General features: G+C 41.8%; 1 protein-coding gene across 1 annotated transcript in view; it reads right to left on the reverse strand.

The window, feature by feature from the left end:
- Positions 1 to 210: 210 nt before the first annotated feature.
- The window catches only part of fam120b (family with sequence similarity 120 member B), a 31,312-nt gene continuing 12,867 nt past the window's right edge, over positions 211 to 18,655 (reverse strand). Inside the window, exons 11-14 of the mRNA XM_079497593.1 lie at positions 13,553 to 13,645; positions 7,817 to 8,023; positions 7,507 to 7,660; positions 211 to 1,355 (exon numbers count right to left, since the gene is read on the reverse strand). Of these exons, the coding sequence (XP_079353719.1) occupies positions 1,081 to 1,355; positions 7,507 to 7,660; positions 7,817 to 8,023; positions 13,553 to 13,645 (729 nt within the window). The 3' untranslated portion in view covers positions 211 to 1,080. The remainder of the gene's footprint in view (positions 1,356 to 7,506; positions 7,661 to 7,816; positions 8,024 to 13,552; positions 13,646 to 18,655) is intronic.

Raw genomic sequence — 18,655 nt, forward strand, 5'->3', positions numbered from 1 at the left:
CCATTCAAACAGCCTCTCCATCAGCGCACAAATGGAGAGGCTGCATTAGTACAGGACACGAGTCCTTTAAAAGTTCTATACTTTTGAGTAAAGATCAATGTGGAAGGAGGTAAGAGGGTGGCGAACTTTAAAGAGGATCCAAGGCAGCTCTGTGGTAGAAAAATGTTTTATTTTGTTAGATTTAAAAAGAAAAAGAAAACAAGGGTTAAAAAAGGACCAAGGCGTTTGGGCCTGCATGTCCTTCATCAGGGTCAACTGGCTCAGAAGCAATTTCTCATGGCTACGCAAGACTAGTACAAATGTACCCAAATGGAAGTGTAAACACTCAGGACATTGCACTAAGGCTGGAACATATGCATGTGTTTCTGTTCATTCTGTATAGGAAAGATCAGAGTTTTTCAGGATGTGGAACTTTCATGGCATCCTTTTCCTCTCTGGATAGATTCTTACGATGTTCACAGGCAGCCAAGAGGAAGACCCAGCCATAGGCAAGACCATGTACTCCTCATTCACCTAACTTATAGTAGCCTACACATACTGTACACTAGACTACAGTACACACCACTCACACTGCATGGCATGCTATTGCAAAGCATTGTTAACATTCTACATAGCCATAACATCTCCCTGGGACCAATATTAGAAGACCACCCGTGGGTCCTGGCACTCAATACATTGAAAACCAACACTACTATGATTTGCAAAACGTGGCCCTTAGGGTCTGGATTTATCAGTGCATGAGTGCATTTATGGCTAAAACCAACACTCGCAATTAAGAAACACTACAGAAAAGACAAGGACAAGATCATAAAAGAGAGCTTTACATAATAGTACAGATTAATACAGAAACATGTTTTTATAATTAAGATTATTTAGATTTCCCTTGATAGAGAAACTCAGGTTGGATTCAACATTCCAGCTGCCAGAAGGACATTATTTATGTGGGGGGGCTCACTCTTGCCAGCTAGGTGAGCCCCCGGAGCGCCCCAGAAAAGTTAACAATGTCAAATTCATGGCTATTAATTAGAAATGATTATGTTTTAGTGCTGTTGTTTTTTTTTTACCTACAGTAGAAGCCAGTTAGTATCTCCCTCTGTTGGGGTGTCTAGAGCGTGCTGGAGGAGGATGAGGAGCTCCAGCCTGGTAGTACTCTCCTCTCGTCTCTTCTCTTTGCTGCCCTCCCCTTGCCCTTCCTTGGTTGTGGAATCCACGTGGCTCCCCTCTCATCCCTCCCGTGTCCCTCCATGATCCACCTGAGTGCTGGTGGTCTCCTCTCATCCCTCCCCTGTGCTGTCGGTCTCTTCTCCAGTCATCATCACTCTCCCTCCAGCCCCCTCGGCCACCCCTCGACTGCCCTGAAGATTAAACACAAACTAGGGTGTGATTTTGGTACTTTTTCCGTTTTGTTATGTGTAATATTCCAATTTCCCCTCGGGGATCAATAAAGTATCTATCTATCTATCTATCTATCTATCTATCTATCTATCTATCTATCTATCTATCTATCTATCTATCTATCTATCTATCAATCCGATTCTTTCAGATTCATCTGGTCATTTTGTGGACACAGCAAGGGTAGGACAGTGACACAAAGAATTATAAAAAGTGTGTGTGACCTGTAGTGTCACTTACTTTGGAATAGAATATGTTATTGGCATCATTTAAGAGCAACCATAAAAAGCAACAAAATGGATCAAATCACAAAAAGACAAAGATTGTTGCTAATAAATATTCTCTGCTGGTTAGTTTTGTTGGATGTGAGCTGATCTCCGGTCAGAGAGTATATGTGACACCAAGGTATATTGCAACAGAATAGCAGGTTTATTTCTCCTTAATCCATAAAACCGTGGTTTCTACAAACAGAGCAAACAAATGAATACATTAGCAAACAATAAAGTACCATATGAATGACAATATATACAATGGCAAGTATATATACGTATATAGTACGTTTTGTTTTGGTTCCCATATTATTTGTTTTGCTAGAAAAAGAAACATGTATTATGTTATACAGTACGTATACATCACTGCTGTGTCCCTCTCGTGTAATGTCTGTGCGAACAACGGGGTTCTTAAAAAATTGGTAAAAAAAAAAAAAAAAGCGGGTCACGTGATGCAATGCATTGCGATGCCTCGAATATTGACCAGATATTTTTGGTATACGGTTTAAGCGGTTAATTATTATTATAACAAAGAACATTACCTAATATTCTAGTCTTGTTTATCTTATTGAAAGCTCAGTGTCCTTACCGTTTGCCGTTTTAGAACCAATTAAATCCTTTCAAAAAAATCCTATTGTACTGTTTGGATGGTAAATTGTGCATTTAATATTTTTATAGCGCTTTTATCCAAAGAGCTTTACATATATGAGTGCATTACATTCACCCATTCACACACACATTCATACACCGACGGCGAAGGAAACCATGCAAGGCACCAACCTGCACATCGGGAGCAATTAGGCGTTCAGAGTCTTGCTCAAGGACACTTCGACACTAACTCTGGGGCAGCCCGGCGGCTGCCACTCTACCTCTGAGCCATTCCCCCCCGCCCCCTTGGCTGGTTGGTTAGTCGTTTTAAATTTTTTAGGAAGTGTGTACGTGTGTGTGTGTGTGTGTGTGTGTGTGTGTGTGTGTTGTATATATAAATATATTATATATATATGAGAGTCACATCCTGATTTGCTGTTGAAATGTAATTGTGAGGGCAGTCAGGCAGTAAAGATATTTGCTGAGGAGACTAAACATCAGGCCTGCTTCCAAACAAAAACCAAAGTGGGCTCTCAGCGCTACCACATAGCGCCACTGCTGCTCTCTCTCTCGTTCTCTCTCTTTCCTCTCTCTCACACACACACACACACACACACACACACACACACACGCACGCACGCACGCACGCACGCACACACGCACGCACACATGGTACAAGCACAGGCATATACGTGAGTACATATGCAGGCATACACATAAGGGAGCACACACACACACTCTCACTAACACACACACACACACACACACACACACACAAATACCATCTCCCCACAGCTCTGTAGTAATGATTGGTGTCTACGTCTGGCAGAAATGAAACATTGAGGTAAAAAGAGTTGTATCACATTCCATCTATAAAACCAGAAACATCCTCCAGAGACCCACAATACTTGACGAGGACAGAAGGGAGACAGTTTGGCGCAAATCAAAGTCTCTGTGCCTACATGGCACACAGCTGTTTTCTACAATTTGCTGGAGACATTAAGTCACTTTGTCTAGAGCTGTAAACTGTCTATTAACAGCTATGGGTTCACTTTTCATTGTTAAATTATTTACAAACATTTACTTGTGTGCAAGACTGTAGCACGGGTCCATAAAATTGGACCCGGTCCGAAACGGGACAGAGGATATTTGGACCGAACCGAGCAGAGCCGAGAAACATTCTAATTTACCGTGTCCGGTCCGAAACGGGGCCTAGAAGGATTGGATCGGGTCTGAAACCGAGGCGAGAAGGATTGGATCGCGTCCGAAACCGAGCCGCGAAGGATTGGATCGGGTCTGAAACGGAGCCGAGAAGGACTGGATTGGGTCCGAAACGGAGCCGAGAAGGATTGGATCTGGTCCGAAACGGATCCGAAAAGGATTGGATCGGGTCCGAAACGGAGCTGATTAAAATTGGATCGGATCCTAAATAGATTTGGACCCATAGTGTGTCCGATGCTATATTATGCTTATTTTCACCATGACATGAGACTATGCTCGTCTATGAGCGTCACCGCCGCCTCTCCGGCGCAGCGGAGCAGAGGTTTGCATAATATTAGTGCATTTAGCGGCACCGACTTTCTTAGCGGAGCCATCGACAATCACAACAAAACTGTCCAACACAGCCCGACTTTCCTTTCGGGGCTTGCTCGCTTTGATTTGTAGTTTGCTTTGCGTTTCACCTCGCTCAAGAGGGCCTCCATGATTGCATTAATATAGCCGGTGTGACTGTGTGTGTGTTGTTGGGATGCGTTTCATTCCAAATCGCCCTGGCATGAATGTAGAACAGACAATATGGATTTTAGAACGCATGCATGTCTATTTTTGAAACCTATAATTAAAGTTTTAAAGGGTTTAATAGAGAGAGAGAGCCTGGAGGGGGGCTTAGAAATGACATACATTGCTGTTACATCAAAAAGCTAGTACCTTTATTTCTATGTGTGACCCCATCTGAACTAATTCACCTAAGCTACTTCAGACCTTTTTGTTTTCAATCACATAACTGTTGCTACATTTGCTATAAACCACACATTTAAACCCCTAAAGGCCTATTCATACTCCAGTTTTAGGTGATAAGGTTAGTAAAAACAAGAGAGATGTGTCTGGGTGAGCGGTGAGGCCTTTACCACCGCATGTCGAGTATGAATAGGCCTTAAAACGGAAATCTTTCAAAACACTGCCCTGGGCCATGGCTCAGTGGTCCAGGCACCTTGGCTGGCAACCCAGTCTGGCAGTGTGCCGCGGGTTCGACTCCCGATCCCGACGGCCTTTACTGCATGTCTTCCCCCCATTTCCTGTCAGCCTACTGTCTGTCCCTCTATACAAAATAAGGCGAAAGCAAAAGAAATTAAAAATAAAAACACTGCCGTTATGTTGTGAAAACTCTGGCATTGCATTTTAGTCTGGACAGCAGAAAAATAGACTTTTGAAAATGTCTTGATTACTAGTGAACTAGTGAACATGGATAGAGAATTACAGGCGTTACTGACCTTATGCTATAACTTTATAATGTTACTACTGCCTACATGCACAGGAGGCAAGCTATTTTTGCACACATATTATACTACATCTGGAAGTAACAACACAAATATGAGGGCATTCAGGGCAACCATGGGTAAGGTAGCATGCAGTGCACATTTTGATAACAGAATGGCGAGGGAGGATTCGCTATTGCATTCAGACTATCTCGACAAGTTGTTTCAGTCATATAAATAAATATTTTACACAGCCAACCCAGATACACTGGCTGAAGTCTGCTGGTTGAGCAGAGGAGATGTGCTCAAACATTTCTTGTCTGGAAATTGGACTACTGATGAACCACAAAGTTGTTGCACTTCAATTGGACCGGTCTGGTACTCACCGGTCCAGAGTATTGAAAAAAAAAAGGAAAAAGATCTAAAGCAACAAAAGCCTTCTCCTTAAGCTGGTCCTTCCTTCCTTCCTTCCTTCCTTCCTTCCTTCCTTCCTTCCTTCCTTCCTTCCTTCCTTCCTTCCTTCCTTCCTTCGTCAGTGAGCTACACACAGAAGCAGAACGCACCATAATTCCGCATTTTTGTTCTAAGGTAGTTAGAGTCAAATATACTGCACATCTGTGTACAAAGTAGTGTTGTGCAGGCCGACCTCGCAGTTACCCGCGGCCGCGGGGCGGGCTGAGCCGAGTCAAGATATTTTCACTTTATTTGCGAGGCGGGTTGGGCAAGGGCAAATAATGTATAATGGGATTTTTACAAATGATTGTTGTTGCCACAAATTTGTGCAGCTGTGCTGGTTGATCTCCTCCTTTGACCAATAACAGTGTGACAGTGTGACTGTGAATACTTCCATGGCGTGTGTGTGTGTGTGTGTGTGTGTGTGTGTGTGTGTGTGTGTGTGTGTGTGTGTGTGTGTGTGTGTGTGTGTGTGTGTGTGTGTGTGTGTGTGTGTGTGTGTGTGCGCGCGCGCGCGCGCACACACACACACACACACACACACGTGTGGCCGTGGACACACCGCTCGGGGACGACGTGAGGACAACACCGAAAGTTTTCAGAGGTTTTCTCGGGTCTTTAGTCACGTTTTCTTTCAGTGTCTGTGCCTCCAGTCACACAGAACTTAACTGGAGGCGGGCTGGGACGAGTCAAATTATGAATTATGAAAACCTGACCCTGTGCATCACTTGTACAAAGCACTGCCGGCAACGCAGGGCAGGGATGTGACTTCTAAGGACTGCACACCTTTCTGCCTTCAACCGTGCCATGCTTCTCTTCAATATGTCTTCTCAAATGTACATCTGTATTGTGTTAAATGTGTACCGTAGTTTATCGACAGCTATTGTCTCAAGTTCTGTGTGTGTGAGAGAGAGGGGGGGAGAGGGGAAAAAATAGAAGACCAAAAACGAAAGGAGAGTGAAATTACGTCATCTACCAACAACAGCAGCACAATTATTAAAAAAAAAATAGATCTACAACCTCACAACAGTTGCAATGCAACGTGTTGTGAGGTTGTAGATCAACTATTTTGGCTATTCTTTGTATAGCACCATTTGTTGGTTAATCAGACTAATGGATGTACTCGATAAAAAATTAAAAATCACACGCGTGTGAACGGAGTGGTGCATCTCCCCTCTCCCCCTGCCTCTCTCTCTGTCTCTCTCTCTCTCTGTAATTAGCAGGCAACAGTGCAACATTATCTCTCTCTCTCTCTGTTTCTGGCACAACAGCGCCACTTTTGCCCCTACTGGTACTCTAAACATAGTCACATAGTAACATAGTAACATAGTCCCATAGTGACATTGCTGCACCACTCCAAAATAAAATCCACTCATCCCTCCATAACTTTCTGAAAGAAAATAAATTACTTCTCGGTTATTCGATTAACCTACATGAGCAACATAGGTCTGTTATTGGTTCTACATAATTATCGGCTTATCAGTTAATTGCCCAGCCCTATCTTAAATAGCATAACACTAGATGCTGCCACTGTTGTCTTACACATACATTCTAGAACGCTGGCACACCATGTAAACGTACACGCAGCTTTGTTTGGTTCCGTGTTAAAAGAGCAAAGTTGGCATTAATGGCGCTCTTCTTTACGCCATTATTGTGGGATGTGCGTATAAAAGTGGCTAGAGAGAGACAGAGAAAGGGAGAGGTCTGTAATCTGTTAGTCTTGTTGTGTGTCTTAAAATAGAGCTCTCTCTGCCTATAAACAGAACCCTGCTATTACTACCGCTCTGACAAAGCATGTCTAGGAACCAAGCGTGTGTGCTGGAGTGTATGTGTGTGTGCGCATGTGTGTACACACACACACACACTGGGGGGTGGGGGTGATGTGTGTGGCCACAGCACACATGGAGCTCATTACAGTGCGGCCCTCTGGGTAATGTGGTTCTGTGAGGGGCACCAAAGAACTACAACCACACATTCTACAACTGTCAAGTTTAATGCGCCTCTGACATTTTCTTCCTTTTATTTTCACTTTGCTCTTTTCCATCTTGTGAATTGATTGGAGTTGGAATAACACTGAAGCCATCGAAATCAATGCAGGCCTCAATAGCTTTCCAACGCTTCAAGATAAAAAGTAATAATTTTAATAATATAACCCCCGAAAACAAATGTAATTCTTATAGTCTATCTTTAGCCAACATGGCTCACATTTCTCAGGTTTAATTGTTTCAGCCCCTGTTATGTTTACAAAGCTTACAGGAATAGTATATATAAGGCAAAGGATGAAAGTGAAGGCACTACAAAGCGTACAGCATGTGTGTTTAGACTCTCACCTGTGTGTGCGGAGCCAGCAGTGCTTCCGTCTCTACCGCTGGGTTCCAAAGTGCGGGTTGCAGTTCTGGGTTTAGACTGCAGGGTCCTGCCTCTCTTCCTGCAGACTTCTAGAAGTTGCTCCTTCAGATGGAGGAGCAGGGACTGACAGGAGGACTGCAGAGAAGAGACATTGTTAAGAATGACCAACACATTTGTATTAACAAACTCAAACTCCTCCAGGGGTAGTACACTTTTAGAAAATCGACCTGTCCCATAGTCGATAATTGGATTTGATGATAATTTAACCATTTCACACTTTGTTACACTCACATCGTTGCCTGCGGTCATCATGAGTGTGGCACCATTGTGTGCCTGCAGGTACTTGGCGTGGTACAGGCGGCCATCGAAGCTGTGCCAGGGCATCATGGCGTGGATGGGCAGCGGGCAGCCACTAGCGCAGTTTGCACCCAGGAGTTGAGCCAGCCCTCGGACATAAAGATGACCCAGTTGCACCGCGCGGCTGGAGAGTCCATGCAGCTGCCGGTCATATAAAACTTGATTATTTATTATCACGGTGGTTTTCAAACAGTGGTAAGGGGCCCACCAGTGGTCCTTGAGGAGGTTTCACCCTGAATGATGGAGAGTTGATAACCAAATGGACCCTTAACTTATGAGAGTGTAACATGAAACAAAATAAATGGTACGCTCTCGAGAGTTAAATTATTGTTAAACATCTTAAAGGACCACTTCACCACTTTTACACTGTCTTCATACACTAGGTCCTCACTAATAATCATGATAAAATGGCACCATTCTTTTCTACTCCGTGTTCATAGGAGGGCTGTGGGCAGTTCAGAAACCAGAAACCCGTCCACCAGTGACATCATCGCATTGCAATGCAAAAATGGAAGCAATCGTTCTCACGATAATACAAATCTCAATTTTTTTGTAAAAAACTATATACGTTTTAGGTCTAAGAGGCTAAATGTCATCAAATGGCGGTCCGTGCCTCAAATGCCAAATAAATAATGGACCTTGATAAGAAAAAGGTTGAAAACCACTGTATTATCGGACTGTTGATGCTACATGAATAAATCAATACCATAATTGGTTTATATTTGGTTCATAACCACTGTTACTGTCCACCTCTCTTTGGCCTCTGTTCACTTGTCCCTCACAGATGGACACTGTCTAATAAAGCAGCAGACACAGAGCATGTCCATGGGCATAACACCATCTGGCCTCCTTTCTCCAGAGATCGCCTCGGCTCAAGCATGGCACCGATTTTCTTCTATTGCTGTATGCTGCCACCAATTACGCGAGGATTTAACTAAAAACTAACCTAAAAAAATGGCTGACCTGAATACAATTGGGATTAGTTTAACTATTAAGACCCAGTGAAATTAAAAATATGTTTTTCACACTTTTAGACCATATCCGTAGTCATCATATGGGCATAACTAACAATGGATGCAAAAAAATGGGACATTTTTCATTTTTGTGTATTTTTATATAAAAGTCCATACAATTTTAATTACTTCCTGAAAACAAAAACGTACTGCGTGATGACGTGTCATTTGCTGCATCGTCCTCTAAACACAGCTGGTTTTTCTTATTCAAGATGACATCAAGACAGTGTATTGCTCAGTTTAAACTTAATCATCACGCTAAATATCTGAAAACATTATAGGGTAGAAATAAGCCACATAGCAGTAAACTGGTACAGCTGGCCGACTATCTGACTTGTAAACAAACACACTCCATGCGTCCTGCGTGTAGCATAGCTACCGTCCCATCGCCTGAATGGATGCGGCGCTCTGATTGGTTCAGAAACTTCAGAGCCAACGTGTCAAGCTGACACTTCAAAATAAAATGCCCAAATTAACCATTTCACTCCATCTTTAAAGATGGAGTGCCGTGATTTTTGTCCACCCTAAAACATGATCATCAGGTCTTATTGTTATATAAGGATGTATAATTTTTTCAAAAAAAGTGTACAGTATTTGTTAAAATGTTGTTTTTATGTGGACACGCCCACCAGTTCATTAAGTATGCCTGGTTTGCCTGGTGGGTGGTGATGGGTATGATCCACCTGAACGGAAGCCGCACCCACAGCTGTAGTGATAAAGGGGGAGGGGTTAGGGGAGGGGCTGATAGTGTGATGTCACTATATTACTGTTTATTTCATTGGCCTGTTTGACTGTCAAGGGTTCAGCCTCCAGGAAGAAACCCTAAATACAAAGTTAATACACCATTGCACATAAAAACAACTCCAGGGTGTCTAATGAAGTACTGTCACCTCATAGACACATGAAAAACTGGAAAAATACAAAAATTGTGGCACTCCATCTTTAACAACTTTGAACACCTTGGTAATAACATCCTGCATCCCTCCTGTCTCTGAAAATATACCTTTTGATGATGCTACTCCCCAGGTGTTTTTGTGATATGCTTTTAGCGTAACCTTTGACTATACTACCTTAGCTGTTGATAAGGATGTTATTTGAAATGACGTAGATCTATGTCAAACGGCAGGTCCTGGAGGGTAATGTGTTAATAAAGTATTCAATTAATCAATTAATTAATTTACACAGACAAATGCAGAAGGTAACCAATGGTTACCTTCTGCAATTAGCACTCCGGATTGGAACTCTTGGAACGCTCATTTGCATAGACATTACAACGAAACTTGAAGCTAATCTTTTGCGCCACGCTGGGCTACGAAAGGGTGTACAAATGGAACCAAGATGACCATTTTACAGTGTACTATGACCAGAGCATGTTGATGAGTTTAAAAGAAAAAAGAAAAGGAAAGAAAAATAGGGAGAAAGAAAGACAGGACAATAATAGCTAACTGAAATCTAATGAAAGTAACTGTTAACAGCAGGCAGATGCGCTGTGTGTGTGTGTGTGTGTGTGTGTGTGTGTGTGTGTGTGTGTGTGTGTGTGTGTGTGTGTGTCCTATGCTCTCACCTGTCGGCTGCCTGACAATGTTAACAGACAGGAATAATTACCTGTCCACACTGCGCGCGCGCACACAGACACACACACACACACGCTTGCCATCTGCTCTCATCCAAACACAGATTCACACCTACAGCAAACACACATGATACAAAATACTCCGCCAGGTATAGCGTGCACACACACACACACACACACACACACACACACACACACACACACACACACACACACACACACACACACACACACACACACACACACACACACACACACACACACACACACACACACACACACACACACACACACACACACACGAGATAGTGATAGTGTGTGCACGTTTCTCAATTCTTATTTCTCTCACTTTGTGTTCAACACACAAAAAACTCTCTCTCTCGCTCTCTCTCGCACACACGCACGCACGTGTGTGTGTGTGTCCAGTGGGGCGGAGCATGCATGGTGTAAATAGCTCCATGTGGTTGAGCGGCAGGCAGGACAGACAGGCGACTGTCGCCCCACACACGCACACACACACAAGTTCAATGAGGAGGAATGTCGCAACGAAACCAACGCATCACAAAAATTACCAACAACCCCCTTCCCCCCAAACACAGAAGTTATTCTCTGTCTTGGGGCGTGCTGTTGTTTAGTTTTGCCTTGACAATCTCAGTGTGTGTGTGTGTGTGTGTGTGTGTGTGTGTGTGTGTGTGTGTGTGTGTGTGTGTGTGTGTGTGTTGCACACGTGTGTTTTTGTTGGATGTTTGTCCTGCTTGTTGTGAGTCCAGGACTTTAAAGACTGGTGGCTGCCATTGTTTCAGTGTGTGTTGTCAGCAACTATAGCTGCCTTGGTTTTAGTTCCTTATCTAAAACCTTCAACACACACACCCACAGACACACTTATCAGTGACGGATCAATGGGTGAATGTGAGTGCGTGTGTGCACGTCTGTGTGTTTCTCTGTGTGTTTGTTGGAGCTGTCTAAACACAGAGAGAGAGCCCCATTAGCTAAACGAATGAAAGTGTGCCTCCTATTCCCCCACGGAGATGAGCTATCCAGTAGTCACACAGCTAAAACCCCCCCTTCGGGCTCCGAAACACTCCCAAAGACCATGTTCAAATCGACGCCCAGCCCTAATTATTGTGTAGAAAACAGGCAAGCAGCAAAAAATACAAATTACTAGATGTGAGTATGGTAATTAAGCAGTAAAAATAAATGGGGCTCCAACAAGGCAAACAAACAGCAGGGCCATTTTCCCAGAGGGTGGAAAATCACAGCGGACTTCTTACCGAGTCCATGTAGCCTCTTTAAGAACTAGGCTGCAGAGACACGTTGTACACTGTGAAATGTGTTTATTTACAGGTCCATGTTGGTTACATTTGTACACTCTCAGAGTTACGACGACACCACCTCAAAGTTACTTTGATGCATCATAATCCTACAAGTCTTTATAGAAGCAACTGGTCCAAAGTGACATAATCATTAGATCCTACAAAAGCTACTAACGTTAACTTTTCTTTACTGAATAAAATATGAATTTAACTGATCTGTGTGGTGTTAATACAATATAAATAACGCAACTGCAGTGGTTGCAGTTGGTCTACCTGCTCTTCTACCGACAACATTCTAAATCCTACACGGGTTGTGCTCATAACCACGCCCCACTTCTGTGGTCAACGTGGAAGTTCTTCTCGCCTGCAACAACTGCGGACTAGAACTCTATGGAAAAGTCTCGAACGTGACGGAGGCCCGCCGTCTAAGGGGAACTTGAGCCACGCGAGACACCACCGAGCGAGTTGCCGTGGCTCGCTTAGCCGACTCAGGACCGTTCGAGTTGCGACCCAATAGGCACAGAATAGTAAATCATGTTCTGGCGAGAGCGTTTGCCACGACTGTTTGTTGTACCGTGAAAACAACAGATCTACATGCCCACAATGAGTGTCGTGAGCTTGTAGATCTGCCGTTTTTGCAGAACGTACATAGATTTTTGCCAGATGTTTGTCCATTTTTGCCCATGCTCATTCATTTTGTTGAATGTCCATAATTCTTTTTGCCAAATGTTCAAATGTGACATGCCCAGAATTTGGAAGCTAGGGTTCATGTAAAAAAAAGTAAATATAAAAATGTACATAGGTTAGGTTAGGTTAGGGCAAATGCTGTCACGCAAAATGGAATGAAATGATATGGAATGCTACGGTTAATACAGTCTATTGATGATCTACAAAAGTGTTTTTCAACCAGTGGTCCTTGAGGAGGTTCCAGGTGGTCCCCGGTTAAATGATGGAGAGTTGGTAACCAAATGGACCCTTATAGATCTTTAACTCTTGAGAGTGTAAAACGAAAGGGTCCATTTGGTTTAATGTGACACTCTCAAGAGATAAATTGTTGTTAAACATCGGCATTACTTAATTTACAAGTCTACACAATTACAGAATGTAGCAAACGTTAGCCTGTTATCGCTCCTATAGTACAAACATGAATACAGCACGGAATTATGGACAGAATCTTATCCGACGACAAATATGAAAAGGGATGGAAAACCCCTGTCGTAGACCATTGGTTGAGGCTTGCTTGAGAGACAGCGTGACATGTACAGCAGTGGTTCCCAAAGTGGGGTCCGGGGACCCCCAGGGGTACTTGAGGGAGTTCCAGGGGGGACCCAATGATAATTTGGAACCAAATGGACCCTTAATTTAGCATTGGAGTTAATTTAGCATTGATTTTACAATATAAATTGGGGGTCCCAGAGATAGAAATGCCATTAAATGGGGGGTCCGTAGACTAATGCATGTCAAACTGGGGGTCGTTGAAATTAAACGGGTTAAAAATCACTGCTAGAGCCGTAAAAATCTTCTCTTATGGGGGTCCCTGGCATATCTTTTCAAATGGGGGTCCACGGGCTAATTAGTGTCAATTTGGGGGTCCTTGAGATGCAAAAGTTTGGGAACCACTGATGTACAGTATAGGGATGCATAGCAGGTGTTACTAAAGCACGTTATCTCAACCAAACACAACGGTGGTCCCTGGTTCAGTCAGTTGACAACCCCTGATCAACGCTATATATATAACACCTGTGTGTGTACATGTGTGTCTGGAACTGACCTTGATACACTCAAGCTCCTGGGGGCTCTGGAGTCTCAGACACACGGCTTGACTCAGATAAGCATCCACGTCCTCGACGGACAGCTGCTGCACCTGAGCGAACGAGAACACACACACACACACACACACACACACACACACACACACACACACACACACACACACACACACACACACACACACACACACACACACACACACACACACACACACACACACACACACACACACACACACACACACACACACACACACACGTCTGGGTCTGTATCTCTTGCATTCTGCTATGTTGTGTCTGCTGCCTGCACTGCAGTTAAACAGAGGAAGAAACAATGCTGAATGTTGGGAACAACAAGGTTGCTTAATTGTATGTACAAAACAAACCCTGGAGCTGTTTGAATAGAGTAGGGTGTTGGGGGGGGGGGGGGGGTCGGGGGGGTGTACAGAGTAGCAGAGAACAAATAGACAGAGTGACAGCAGTAGCTGACTGCTTTCTCCCCAGTCTCTGTCTGTCTTTAATTGTCCATCTGTCTGTCTGACTGTGGGCCTGGCTCCAAATCTAGCCGTTTATTTTTCAGTCTGTCCATCTGTCTGTCTGTCCATCTGACTGAATGCCTTTGTTTAACCCATTAGGATCTTTAGGATGTCTCCTAAACTGTTCTCTGAACATGTCTATGTCAGTGGCTGTCAAACTTCTTCATGTCACGGATCCCCACAATTATGTAATGATGTATTTGGTTGCAGAAACCCCATCTCAAAATATTTGTTTCCAGGGACCCCCTGCAGAAGCAAAGATTTGAGTTTAAAATGTTCAAAGTGACGCGCTATGAGTTTGTATATCTGCTATTTTTGAATAGCCAGATGTGCTTTGAGAACCAATGTGTTCTATACAGTACGTAGCAAGAACTCTGTCAGTGGGTCGGTCTGTCTTTTGGATGCTCATCCTTCTGTCGATCTGTTTGTCATAAGTCTCTGGCCAAGAGACTTCTCTTTTATCCTTTTTGGATTCTCTCTAGACCAACTTTGCCACATGTTGACTATAAAATATACAGTCCTTACTTTGCCTGCATACTTCTAAATCGTTTTTGAACACATCTGTCATCACTAGAGAGAGATGCACTTTAATGTTTATGAGAAGCAGCGGTATAACAGAAAACATAATTTGTGTAACTATGATTGTACAAGATTTGGTTGTAAAGTTCAATAGATTAATAATAATGCTTCTAATAATGAACATCTGTAATGTCAGTGTAGATTTTGTAAAGTACAGATGCATGTCCACTACATCATACAACTGAATTGTTGCAATTAGATTGCATTATAATTTATATTTCCCTTTAGTAATCAACAGGAAATTCAAGCAGTGATCGAGAGAACATTGAGCGCTTGCTGGGACGTGCAACAAAGGCTTCCAGATACGTTTATATACTTTGAAGAAGATTTTCAGTTCTGAAGGTATTAACACTTTGTGTGCTCACGCAAAAGTGGCTGAAAATCACTTTCACCTAGAAAATCCATTAATTTCTTTTAAAATTCAGCTGACATTGGAGACACATGCTGGAACTTTTTACTTTGAAATGTTTTATAGTTTCTGAGTTATTTAATTTAAACGCCCAATGCATTCTCAATGGCGAAAACACAAACTTTGGCACCACGTATTAAAGGACCTATAACATCAAATTCAACTTTTTCAATTTCTTTTGTGTTTTTAGGGCTCCCATATGTGTTTTATATCCCCACAAATAACCAATTTTGAACAATCAGGCTTTCATATCATATGGGTGTTTTAATGGAAATTGCTCTCAGGAACAGCTCAACTGATTTTGGCCTCATCGTGATGTCATCAATGTCACCCTACTTTGTATAATTCCTCCTCTTCTTCAGTCTTCAGTTCCAAATTTGCATTTCCACTTTGTTTACAATGTCCACCATTGTTGATTTTCCAAGCTGGCATGGAATGGAAACAAGCCTGGTTTTATCTAGCATCAGTATTATAATGACTCAAATATTAAATAATCTGCATATCAGCACCCCCACCACCTCAGGACATTGTGGTACTGCAGCCAAAACGGCTTTCAAAGTCCAGAAAGAAATGACAAGGCCTGGTTATATCAGAGTGGTGATTGAGGCTCAAACTATTAGAAATAACTTTGAGGGACATAGACAATATGATATTAAATATTAAAAGCAGTTTTAAAATGCATGTTATTTGCGCCTTTAAAAAAAAAAACATTGTTTTGATTTTTTTCTTAAAAAAAAAAAAAAAAAAGCGGTAATACTAGCACAAAAAAAAAAAAAACATTGTTTTGATTTTTTTCTAAAAAAAAAAAAAAAAAAAGCGGTAATACTAGCACAAAATGTGTTAAAAGGTGAATATTTTATAAACTTAAGACCACAGCTAAAAAGAATAAATGACGTGAATAAGATCAATGTGATTTTTTTTTCTCTATGTTTTTATTATTTTTATTATTTTATTTTGTTCTTTGCCATTGTTCTATCATTTTAACTACTTGACTGTGTTTTATTGTATTCTATTTTTGTGTCCTGCCCTGTGAAGCACTTTGAGCTGCATTTATGTATGAAAGGTGCTATACAAATAAAGTTTATTATTATTATTATTATTATTATTTAAATGTTCAAACTGTCCTGGCTCTCAGATGCTTATCATGGCCATTGTTGACCACAGGACTGCTGTCAACACACACCAGCCGTTGAATAGGCCAGTGTCTGTGGCTACATTGATGATAATGGCTGACATCTAGCCACGACAAAGCAACATGGAAAAGACTGTCAACAACTCATGTTTATTTTCAAATCGCATGTGGATAAAAAGCAGATGAATTATTTGTTGTGCATTCATTACCAATGTAAATCTCAAATAGAAAGCTTGTTGCATGATGAAGTGTGACCAATACATTTCTTCCTTTCATTCTGTGTTTACACTTATCCCTAAGTATATAAGGGATACACAACTTTATTGAAAGGCTCTATACTATAGTTTTAATATAAATAAAGAGGAGTGTGGCGCCTGAAAAACAAACGTTTTGGTGACATTTTAATCAGATTAGAGTCATTGGGCAGTAATATGCGTGTCTTAAATACCAGGTCTTATTACTTAACTTAAGACCTGGAGGCGTGATCAATGCCATTTGGCTATTCTGAGTGGCCAAACAGCATTGACCACGCCTCCAGGTCTTAAGTTAAGTCATAAGACCTGGTACTTAAGACACGCATAATACTGCCCATTGTTCTCAAAATGATTATCACAGACTGCATAATCATGTCTGAAACTTGTATACCTTGTATGGCTGAAAACTATCCTGCAGCATTGGATTAATTGTTAATAATAATAATACACAAGAGAGAGTCAAACACCATTTTGATCAAATTGGAATTAACTAGATTATTACCAGTATTATCATGTAACTGAGACACTGATGAACTAGCCTGGAATTCAGACTGATTCGCTAGGTTTGGTGGACTTATTTTTCTCACTTCGCCATCAGTCTGGTTGCAGTGGTCTGGACTCACCTGTTGCAGGCCGGTTCCATTTGGCGATAATGGTTGAAAGTAGTTGCAGTTGCAAGGAGCAACAATTGGTGTGGACTATACATACATTGTGATTTTTGAATCATTTTTTGTCCACACACCTTATCTATTGTTGTTGATATTGTGGCCATGTTCTCTCATGTTCTCGCTTTTATGGGAGCTCGCTAGATTGCGATGCGAGTTGAGCTGTTTTCCCTCTCAGTCTCTTCATTTGCACGAGATAGTGTAACACTTCTGGTAACGCCGAATCTTTCAGACGAAAGACGCTAAAGTGCCAAGCAGATTAGGGAGATTTCATTCTGAAAACACCCACCTTCCCTTTCCCCAAAAAAACGTGAAGCGAAATATTCCATTACTACATCGTGCTAGTAAGTCTGATCTCTCTTTAGAGAGAAAAGACTGTCAACAACTGATGTTTATTTTCAAATCGCATGTGGACAAAAAGCAGATGAATTATTTGTTGTGCATTCATTACCAATGTAAATCTCAAATAGAAAGCTTGTTGCATGATGAAGTGTGCCCAATACATTTCTTCCTTTCATTCTGTGTTTACACTTATCCCTAAGTACATAAGGAATACACAACTTTATTGAAAGGCTCTATATTATAGTCTTAATATAAATAAAGGAGTGTGGCGCCTGAAAAACAAACGTTTTGGTGACATTTTAATCAGATTAGAGTCATTGTTCTCAAAATGATTATCACAGACTGCATAATCATGTCTGGAACTTGTATACCATGTATGGCTGAAAACTATCTTGCAGCATTGGATTAATTGTTAATAATAATACACGAGAGAGAGTCAAACACCATTTTGATCAAATTGGAATTAACTAGATTATTACCAGTATTATCATGTAACTGAGACACTGATGAACTAGCCTGGAATTCAGACTGATTCGCTAGGTTTGGTGGACTTATTTTTCTCACTTCGCCATCAGTCTGGTTGCAGTGGTCTGGACTCACCTGTTGCAGGCCGGTTCCATTTGGCGATAATGGTTGAAAGTAGTTGCAGTTGCAAGGAGCAACAATTGGTGTGGACTATACATACATTGTGATTTTTGAATCATTTTTTGTCCACACACCTTATCTATTGTTGTTGATATTGTGGCCATGTTCTCTCATGTTCTCGCTTTTATGGGAGCTCGCTAGATTGCGATGCGAGTTGAGCTGTTTTCCCTCTCAGTCTCTTCATTTGCACGAGATAGTGTAACACTTCTGGTAACGCCGAATCTTTCAGACGAAAGACGCTAAAGTGCCAAGCAGATTAGGGAGATTTCATTCTGAAAACACCCACCTTCCCTTTCCCCAAAAAAACGTGAAGCGAAATATTCCATTACTACATCGTGCTAGTAAGTCTGATCTCTCTTTAGAGAGAAAAGACTGTCAACAACTGATGTTTATTTTCAAATCGCATGTGGACAAAAAGCAGATGAATTATTTGTTGTGCATTCATTACCAATGTAAATCTCAAATAGAAAGCTTGTTGCATGATGAAGTGTGCCCAATACATTTCTTCCTTTCATTCTGTGTTTACACTTATCCCTAAGTACA

Source organism: Electrona antarctica (genome assembly GCF_951216825.1).
Source record: "Electrona antarctica genome assembly, chromosome: 3".
In the NCBI taxonomy this organism is placed as follows: Eukaryota; Metazoa; Chordata; class Actinopteri; order Myctophiformes; family Myctophidae; genus Electrona; species Electrona antarctica.